Source organism: Fragaria vesca, linkage group LG4 (assembly GCF_000184155.1).
Source record: "Fragaria vesca subsp. vesca linkage group LG4, FraVesHawaii_1.0, whole genome shotgun sequence".
Classification (NCBI taxonomy): domain Eukaryota; kingdom Viridiplantae; phylum Streptophyta; class Magnoliopsida; order Rosales; family Rosaceae; genus Fragaria; species Fragaria vesca.
The window spans coordinates 14,391,390-14,400,809 of NC_020494.1; the positions used below are offsets into that span (position 1 = coordinate 14,391,390).

Below are 9,420 nucleotides of genomic sequence, written 5' to 3' on the forward strand. Positions count from 1 at the left end.
CTCGCTCTCTCTCTCTCTCTCTCTCTCTCTCTCTCTCTCTCTCTCTCTCTATCCATATTCCCTGATTCGCCTTATTCATTTGAAACAACGCAATTGCCTTCGTGTTCTTTCATTCATTGATTTCAATCCTCCAAACCCAAACCGCGAACCCGCCTTTGAGATCCACAGCGATCACCGAACCCGAGGTAGGCGCCTTAATTCTTCTATTTCTTTCTTCTTTTGTTTCAATTGTTGATGTGATTCAATTCATTTCTCTTCTCTCTAATGGGTGTGTAATGTTTTCGCGGATAGAATCGAAATTTGGCGTAGTTGATTAGTTTCGGGTCGGATTTTTGTTTTTTGTCGATTTGACCTGTGTGATTCAAGATTTGTTCATGACCGGAATATCTATGCCAATTTGAATTCACGATGAGTTTCATGGGGTTGATTTGGTTCTTCGCGTTCAGTTGTGTTTCGATTTCGGGTTTTCTGGCCCTGAGTTCATGAATTGCGGATCCGTCAATTTTGTCTTCATTGTGCCGGAATGTTCGAGAAAATGGATGATGAACCCTTAAATTGTATAATTGACATATTTGTGTTTGCGATTCTATACAGTTTGGTATCGAAATGCTGCTTTATAAAACACTGTAGGGTTTAATTCAATTTTGTGCTGTACTGAATAGAGGGATTCTATATGTTGAACGCTGCAGGAATTATTCAATTGTCTCTGGTTTTGAATTTTTGGAAGATGTCTCCAGCGACTTCGAAATCCAAATCAAAGGACAAGAAGTCAGGGAAAGAGGCCCCGGCGCCTGCTTTAAAGCCGTCGGCAGGGCCTGCTAATGCAGGGAGTGGTATCCCGGCTAGTGCATACAATCCACTTCTAGGGACATTCCATACCCTTGAATTGTCACCGACTTCCGCTGCGTCGGCTATTCACAGTAATAGTCGGTTTCGGAATATAGATGAAACAGATGACCATTCTGGGGGCTCGATGGCTGCTGGAGTGGAGTATGATTCTGTTTCAAATAATGGTAGCTGGTCTGGTGAGTCAGAAGAACATAAAGACAAAACATCTAATCCTCCTGCTAAGCCAGAAACAGTACCGGGAGCTGACAACGACAAGCGAGAGAAAATTCGTCAGAAGAATGAGAGGAAGCATCAGCGTCAGAAAGAGCGGCGAGCCCAAGAGTTGCATGAACGGTGTAGCGGTTATCTTATGTCGAGAAAGCTTGAGGCACTTGCTCAACAGCTGGTGGCAATGGGTTTTGAACAAGAGAAGACGACAGAGGCTCTCATACAGAATGAAGGCCGTGTAGAGGAATCAGTAGCATGGCTTATTGAAGATGCAGAAGATGAAGATTCAGGTAAGCCAAAAGATCAAAACACTGGTGGCAGTAATTTGAAAATTGACATATCAGAAGAGCTTGCTCAGATTGCTGTTTTGGAAGCAAGGTTTAAGTGCTCGAAACAGGAGGTTGAAAGAGCTATTGTAGCCTGTGAGGGTGATCTTCATAAGGCTGCTGAAAGCTTAAGAATAGCAAAGCAAGACACACCTTCGGTTTCACCTAAGCCAGAAGAAACTGGTGATCCTCCAACTGCTAGTAACGGCAAGCTTCCAGTCACTGTTAATCAGAACTTGAGGCCACAAGTAAAATCTAATCTTCCTCCTACGATACAACAAAGAAGAGATGATAAGGACTTTAACTACACTAAACAAGGAGCTACAGTTGGAGGGCCTGTGGATTCTGCAAACAGACCTCTGCAGCCTTTGAAGAGAGGACAACCAAAGTTGGAGTGGGCAAAGGGCCAACCGACTCCAGTTCCAGCTGAGAGAAAGTGGTCAAGTGCCGGATCAAATCCTTCAGTTTCCTATTCTTTGGCTTCCCCTTTGCAGGCATCTCCACCGGTCAAGACAGAGGCACGCTATGTAGCTGTTGGAGGTGAGTTAAAAAACCTTCTGCCAGGAACAGTGAGGGAACCAGTTATCATGATGCAGCGTCCTCAATCTGTTAATACGAAGCAGGTTCCAGCTACTAGCATGAGCTCATCACCTCCAGGAAATGCCACCAATTGGTATCCTTCTACTAGTGTTGAACTTATGAGGCCGAGTGGGTTTTTGCCTCAGATACCAAGCAGTACAAGCCTCAGCACTAGCAATTTGGGTTCAAATCAGATGTACCACCAGTTTCAGTATCAACAACAGCAACAACAGCAGCAACAGCAACAACAACATCATCATTTTATTTCTGGTGTCCCTGGGGATTCTCCTGGACCTAGTAGAGGAAATAATTTGTGGAATAGAGCAGGTGCATCTCAAACACTCGCTGCTGCTTCCTCCCTAGGATTATTCTCCGGGTTGGGGTCAGCAGGTTCGTCAGGGGCATCCTCTCCAGTTGATTGGAGTGCTGGCGGTGGCTCATATAGGCACTTAGATTACAACAACATAGACTGGAGTTTGGATAGAGGTGTGACACCCTCTACAAGGCCCAACGGGTTGTGGACAGGGATGCATTCGTCTATGAAGAGCAGTGCCAACTTCTATGATCCGAAAACTACTGGTTTGGGTGCTCAATCTGCAATGAGACCAGCTTCTGCGAACATAAATGGTGTTACCCTTGTGGGTTTGCAGGATGGAGTTGCTAATGCTGATGCATCAGCTGCTGGTTCTGGGGAGTGGACTTCTCCGTTTGAAGGAGTGGATCTCTTTAGGATACCCAGACAGTTTGTTTCTTCTTCTCCGTAGGTGAGAGGAAAGCATTTCAATGAATAAAATAAAAAGAAAAAAGACCAAAAATTGTGCGTGCATTTGATGTTGGTGTTGATTTGTTGGTGGTTTACCTTTTTACCAGAATGGCATCCAGGAGTCCTTCTGTTTCAGCGTCCTTTCTTCATTTTAATAATTTCATGCATTTAGGTAGAGGGAGAGATACTTGTTCTCAGATTTAGTCCCAGAATTGGTAAGAACTTGGGTGGAGGAAAGTGACCTATAAAACAAATCTAACAAGCAGAACCTGTAGTCTACATCGAGCATGCTCTTTAACACTTTAGATAGTGACTGGCTATTGCGTTATATCACTGCTACATATGATCAGGTCACTCAAAGTTAAAGTTTATCTGAATAGGGAAGTTCAAGATTCAGATAAACATTTTGAATTATAATTTTGGGAAGAAACTATAGTAGTAGTACCATTACGAAAAATTCTGTATTAATTTGTCTCAAACATTGCTCTGGTATCTAGATCGATGCTTTGTCTACCTTTCTATCTTTTGCCTGAATTGGGACCAAGGGGTACTATCTCATCACTCATCGATGTTGGTTGGGAATATGAAACAAGACATCGGGTGGTTTCGCCAAGATATATCAATACAAATTTGGCAAATCTGTCTACTCGTTCGAGACAATTAACGATTAGCATAGAGCAACTTGTATATGAGCTAGTCACCCAAGACCAGCACTATCAGCAGAGCCCAAGACCAGCACTATCAGCAGGAAAGGAACGGTGATTCTGAGGAAGAACAATGAGAATTTGGAGAGTGGAACCAAGCGGTTCCAAAAGAAGACGCTTAACAATCAGCAATGTCGCCAAGAAGACGCTTACCGAATGGAAGTTGACATGGACATATCCTTCTTCTATAGATGGAAAAATTTCTTCACTGACCTTTTGAAGTGCATAGGTTCTTCAACTTAAAGTCAGTTAGAAGAGAAGCAGATTAAGATGGTTGCTCGGAAGCTGAAAGTCCCCGTTGCATGTTGACAAGAGTTAGGGAAGAAAAAGTGTGTCAAAACATGGCGAAAAATGAAAGGCCTTCGTAGAGGACTTTGCATATCTGAAGATATGACCTTATTTGGTGAATACTAATATACTATGACTGCGCTCAAGAAAACCAATGAAACATGTTAGAGGGAAACTCAATAAAAATTCTTCTACACACTAAGGTGCAAGTGAACCGAGCAACTAATATGTAATATTTTAATCCGGTCATCCACGTCATACTATTATACATATATACTAATCCGTTAACAAAATTAAAACCCAAAAAAATAATTCTATATGGTATCGACACATGAGGTGATGGACCTGAGGTCGAAGAAGATATTTTAATCCGGTCATCCACGTCACACTATTATACATATATACTAATCCGTTAACAAAATTAAAACCTAAAAAAACTAATTCTATATGGTATCGACACATGAGGTGGTGGACCTGAGGTCGAAGAAGATGTACTCATATTGTGGGAGCTTAATTTGATAGGATCAAAAATAAAAATGAGAGGAAGGAACATAGGGTTTATTGTCTTCATTCTATTTTCGTATACGGCGATTTGAGCATTTCCACATTAATAGTGTAAGTGTATCTTGGTGCGTGGAATCCGCTTTGCCCTTGCTGAAACCATTAACCTAGCATTTTGAGCACAAAAACTTACACAAAGACAATTTTTGGGTGTGTTAAAAAACAGAGAGAAAGTGTGCTACTATACTGCTCGAGCCGAGATCTAATTTGGATACCTCTTCTAACAATGTACTTTTTACAAAAGAAAAAAAAAAGATGACTTTTTAAGTATCTAGCTCACATTCATCCAACTTACACTTCTAGCCAGGTCTCCACTAGAACAATCACGTTGGATACATAGATGAAATATTTACATATTTTTCACAAGCAAATGATCGTGCCGTTGGATCTTATTAGTATTCATTTTACGTTCGCCTATCACGTTCAATACAAAGATAATCCTTTTTTTTTTTTGGTTACAATACAAAGATAATCTTTTAGTCCGGAAGATAATACATATCTTTATTTATATATTTGTTTTTTTATTTATGGGCGAGAAAAGAGAAAAGATTTTAATGTTTATTCAGAAGTATACTGGTTAGATCCGTTAGGTGGATTTTCTCCAACCCAGAGCGAGAGTGGAAACTATAAAAAGAGCGTGCGTCAAAATTGGAGAGATTTCTGGAACCATCCTGACTCTCTCTTTCTGGTTTCAGAGCTCGGAACTCTCTAGAGCCCCTCACTCTCCCTCCCTCTTATATAAATCCCATCCTCACACCCTCATTCTCCACAACACCAAAAACCCGAGAAGCTCTCTGCGTTTCATAATTCTCAAAATCCTCTCTAAGCTCTGATGGAAGACGACTTTGATTTCCCAACTGGCCCCAACCCTGAAGACGTCGACATGGACATCCCCGAGGAAGAAGACGACGCCATCAGCCCGGGCCCAATAAAGGTCGGCGATGAGAAGGAGCTTGGGAAGAATGGGCTCAAGAAGAAGCTAATCAAGCAAGGTGAAGGCTGGGAGACGCCTGGCTCCGGCGACGAGGTTCAAGGTATGTGTGTGTGTTTTTGAAGATGGATTGTTGGGATTTTTTGGAGTGGTGAATGGCGTTTGATGGGTTTGGTGTTGTTTTTGGACAGTTCATTATACTGGGACTCTGCTTGATGGCACCAAGTTTGATTCCAGCCGTGATCGGGGGACGCCTTTCAAGTTCAGTCTTGGTCAAGGTCAGTATTTAGTTGCTAAAATATGAGTGATGATTGATGTGTGCGTGTTTCCAAGTTGGATTCAGTGATAAACGAGTGATGCGGTTTTGGTAATACTCGATAGTCGATATCAATAAGATCAATTGAATTCATGTGCCCTCTTGGCTACTGGTTGTTGAAAATATGTAATGTTGTCATCAACTTTCTTAGGTTTGTCAGTGTGTACTTCAAATCTGGTCATCTGAGACTCGACTTGTGCTAAAAGCCTTTCGTGAGAAACCTTGTTTGGGTTTGATTTGTTTTGGTCTGATGAGTTGTATAAATGTCTATTGATTGCAGGACAAGTGATCAAAGGATGGGATGAGGGCATTAAGACCATGAAGAAAGGTGAAAATGCAATTTTCACCATACCACCTGAGTTGGCTTATGGCGAGTCTGGATCCCCTCCAACTATTCCTCCCAATGCCACACTTCAGTTTGATGTGGAGTTGCTTTCCTGGACTAGTGTCAAGGACATATGCAAGGACGGTGGAGTTATTAAGAAGATTCTTACTGAAGGGGAGAAATGGGAGAATCCAAAAGACCTTGATGAAGTATTTGGTACGTTGTGTATCCATAATGTTTTCCCTTTGTTAATACACATGTTGATGAAAGATTTGGAACTCACTGGATTCTTTTTGTTGTAATCTCAGTCAAGTACGAGGCTCGTCTTGAGGATGGCACTCTCGTATCAAAATCTGATGGGGTAGAGTTCACTGTTGAAGATGGTATGCTTCCTTGCCTGTCATTGATGCATTTCCTTCCGCTGCTTCAATTGTTTCCTTGTGTAATCAGACTGTGGGTTCTGTGCTTGCAGGCTACTTATGCCCGGCCTTGGCAAAGGCTGTGAAAACAATGAAGAAAGGTGAAAAAGTCCATTTGACTGTTAAACCACAATGTGAGTATTGATCTGCTATGCTTGCTTATTGTTCGTTGTTTTTATGTGTTGCTTTATCTCAACTGTGCAATTGTTACAGATGGATTTGGTGAGGCTGGAAGACCAGCTGCTGGTGATGAAGGTGCAGTGCCTCCAAATGCAACTCTTAGTATATCTCTGGAGTTGATCTCTTGGAAGACAGTTTCAGATGTTACAAAGGATAAGAAGGTCCTGAAAAAGGCCTTAAAGGAGGGAGAGGGTTATGAACGCCCTAATGATGGTGCAGTTGTTCAAGGTAAAATTGAGGACAAATACAATAAAATTTGAGTTATGCTATAATCCTTGTTGTGCGTGGGACTCAGAAATCTTTATATTTGTTCTCATCTCTTTCAGTGAAAATGGTTGGGAAGTTGCATGATGGCACAATCTTTACGAAGAAGGGACATGATAATGAGCCATTTGAATTCAAGATAGATGAAGGTAACAATCAGTGTTGTTTATGAACGCATCTAGAACTTATTTTGAGTTGAGATGTGGTAGTTATGATTAAAATGAAATTGTGCAGACCAAGTTATTGATGGACTTGATAGAGCGGTGAAGAGTATGAAGAAAGGGGAAGTGGCCCTAGTCACCATTCAACCTGAATATGCTTTTGGGTCGTCTGAGTCCACACAAGAGTTGGCTATTGTCCCTGCAAATTCAACTGTATATTATGAGGTGGAGCTGGTCTCCTTTGTCAAGGTAAGATAGTTTGTTTTGTAGACACAGTTTGGAAGTCCTGGTTGTGTATAAGCATTGACTAGACCAAGCTTTGTTTTGATGGTCGCAGGAGAAGGAATCTTGGGACATGAACACACAAGAAAAAATTGAAGCGGCTGGCAAAAAGAAGGAAGAAGGCAACGCACTCTTTAAGGCTGCCAAATATGAAAGAGCCTCAAAGAGATACGAAAAGGTAAACTTTGCATTTATTTAGGAATGAGAATTTACAGTTGATAACTACCATTTTTGTCATTAGCATCACATTACAATTTTATTTTTGGTGCCAGGCTGTGAGATATATAGAGTACGACTCGAGCTTCAGTGATGATGAGAAGCAGCAGGCTAGGGTGCTGAAGATCACTTGCAATCTGAATGATGCTGCATGCAAGCTCAAACTGAAAAAGTACAAAGAGGCTGAAAAGCTTTGCACAAAGGTAACTTTTGCTGATAAAACGAAGTTGATTTCTCAAGTTTCAGACAGTGCAGGGTTCTTTGCTTCCACCTAAACTCCTAACTTGTGGGTGGTTGAAATGCAGGTTCTGGAACTTGATAGTCGAAATGTGAAAGCCTTGTACAGGAGGGCGCAAGCCTACATTCAGCTTGTTGATTTGGACTTAGCAGAGCAGGACATTAAGAAGGCCCTTGAGATTGAACCAAACAACAAAGATGTGAAACTTGAGTACAAGCTTCTAAAGGAAAAAGTCCGAGAGTACAACAAAAAAGATGCTCAATTCTATGGCAATATATTTGCAAAAATGAGCAAACATGATCCAGTTCCAATGACCATTGATAGCAAGGCGTGACCATTTTCCTTAACGTAGAACAGAAATAGAGGCTTCGTGTTGTATTGTTTACTTTGTGAAAGCTTCATACTTCTTGTACACCGAACAAAATCAATGTCATGGAATAATTAAAATCAGTTTTCCTTGGTTGCATCTTCTTCTTCTTTGGGGTTGGTTGCATCTTGGTTCTTATTCTTGGTTACATATCATTGGCAATACTGTAGAGGATGCGAGCAGTGACCATACTGTTGGAACTCCATTAATCTCTTGATTTGGAACAATGAACAAGCTATATCCAAGAGACCTCATTAGAACATGTTATTTCGAGGAAAGGATGAAGTTATGGTGCCTATTTATACCATGCCGTCCGTAATAGCATAATGATCTGCATCAACAACAAATGTTGTGACGCATATATGAGCCAAAACCATATTTAGCTAGACGGTGTGAGTTTTTTTTTTCCCTTTTCTTTCTTTACTTCTGTGGCATGGACACTCGAAGTGTCGGAGTGTTCGACATGCTGGACATGGCCCGACACGTATCCGACACGCCACGTGACGTGTCTGAAAATATTGACTTTTCCGATGTTGATATAGTGGATTAGCGGCATGCTTGTCCGTAGTGTGTGTGTGTGTGTGTGTGTATATATATAAATATATATACAGAAACGTTTCAAAGCGGATGTCCGCACTCGGCTTAAAGTGCGAACATCCCTCCATTTGCCATCGGACGGCGACGGCACGCCTCCACCCCAGCGGACTCCAGCAGCGTTCCCGACTATTTTTCCTCCCCGACGAGTTCGCCGAATTCCAGTTTTCTAGCGAGATTGATTTTGTTTGAAGTTTTGGGTGATCTCGCCAGAAAACTGGAATTCGGTGGACTCGCCGGAGAGGGAAAGTGGTCAGGGACGCTGCTGGAGTCCGCTGGGGTGGAGGAGCGCCGTCATCGGTGCCGTTCGGTGGCGAACGGAGGGACGTCCGCACCAGAACGGGCCTTTGTGTGTGTGTATATATAGTTCCTATCTATAGCAAAGCTTCGCTCTGAAATTAAAGTGTGAAGTTCCTTATTTGACTCACTTTTCGGTTGTATTTCCACATCTCCACCATTCAGTTTGTAAAACCAAATGCATAAATCATTCCTGCAAAATTTCATTCAAATTGAGATCGTTTAGGTACCGAATTAGATTAAATCAATGAACGGACCGTAAACCTGTCTCACAAGAACTGTTTGTGTAAATCACGATTATGAACACCCAAACGATCATCAAATTCGATGAAACTTTGCAGAAGTAATCTATGTATTTGGTTCTACAAACTGAACAATGAAGATGTGGAAATACAACTGAAAATTGAGTCAAATAAGAAACTTCATAATTTAATTTCAGAGTGAAGCTTCGCTCTGGATAGAAACTGATATATATATATATATATACACAGTCCCCTTCCAGAGTGGGATCCCTCTTTAAAATTAAAATAAGAGACTCCTTATTTCGCTCACT

General features: G+C 41.5%; 2 protein-coding genes across 2 annotated transcripts; both read left to right on the forward strand.

The window, feature by feature from the left end:
* The first annotated feature begins 7 nt into the window (after positions 1 to 7).
* On the forward strand, positions 8 to 2,786 carry LOC101301382. Its single transcript, XM_004296928.1, has 2 exons — positions 8 to 185; positions 690 to 2,786. Exon 2 carries the CDS (start codon positions 728 to 730, stop codon positions 2,723 to 2,725), a length of 1,998 nt encoding a protein of 665 aa, XP_004296976.1. The 5' UTR covers positions 8 to 185; positions 690 to 727; the 3' UTR covers positions 2,726 to 2,786.
* Positions 2,787 to 4,959: 2,173 nt separating this feature from the next.
* Positions 4,960 to 8,231, forward strand: LOC101298790 (peptidyl-prolyl cis-trans isomerase FKBP65-like). The gene is made up of 11 exons (XM_004296919.1): positions 4,960 to 5,311; positions 5,400 to 5,486; positions 5,805 to 6,065; positions 6,158 to 6,232; positions 6,322 to 6,402; positions 6,482 to 6,676; positions 6,775 to 6,861; positions 6,947 to 7,122; positions 7,211 to 7,333; positions 7,428 to 7,574; positions 7,677 to 8,231. The coding sequence occupies exons 1-11, from the start codon at positions 5,110 to 5,112 to the stop codon at positions 7,941 to 7,943; spliced, it is 1,701 nt and encodes a 566-aa protein (XP_004296967.1). The 5' UTR covers positions 4,960 to 5,109; the 3' UTR covers positions 7,944 to 8,231.
* Positions 8,232 to 9,420: the final 1,189 nt, after the last annotated feature.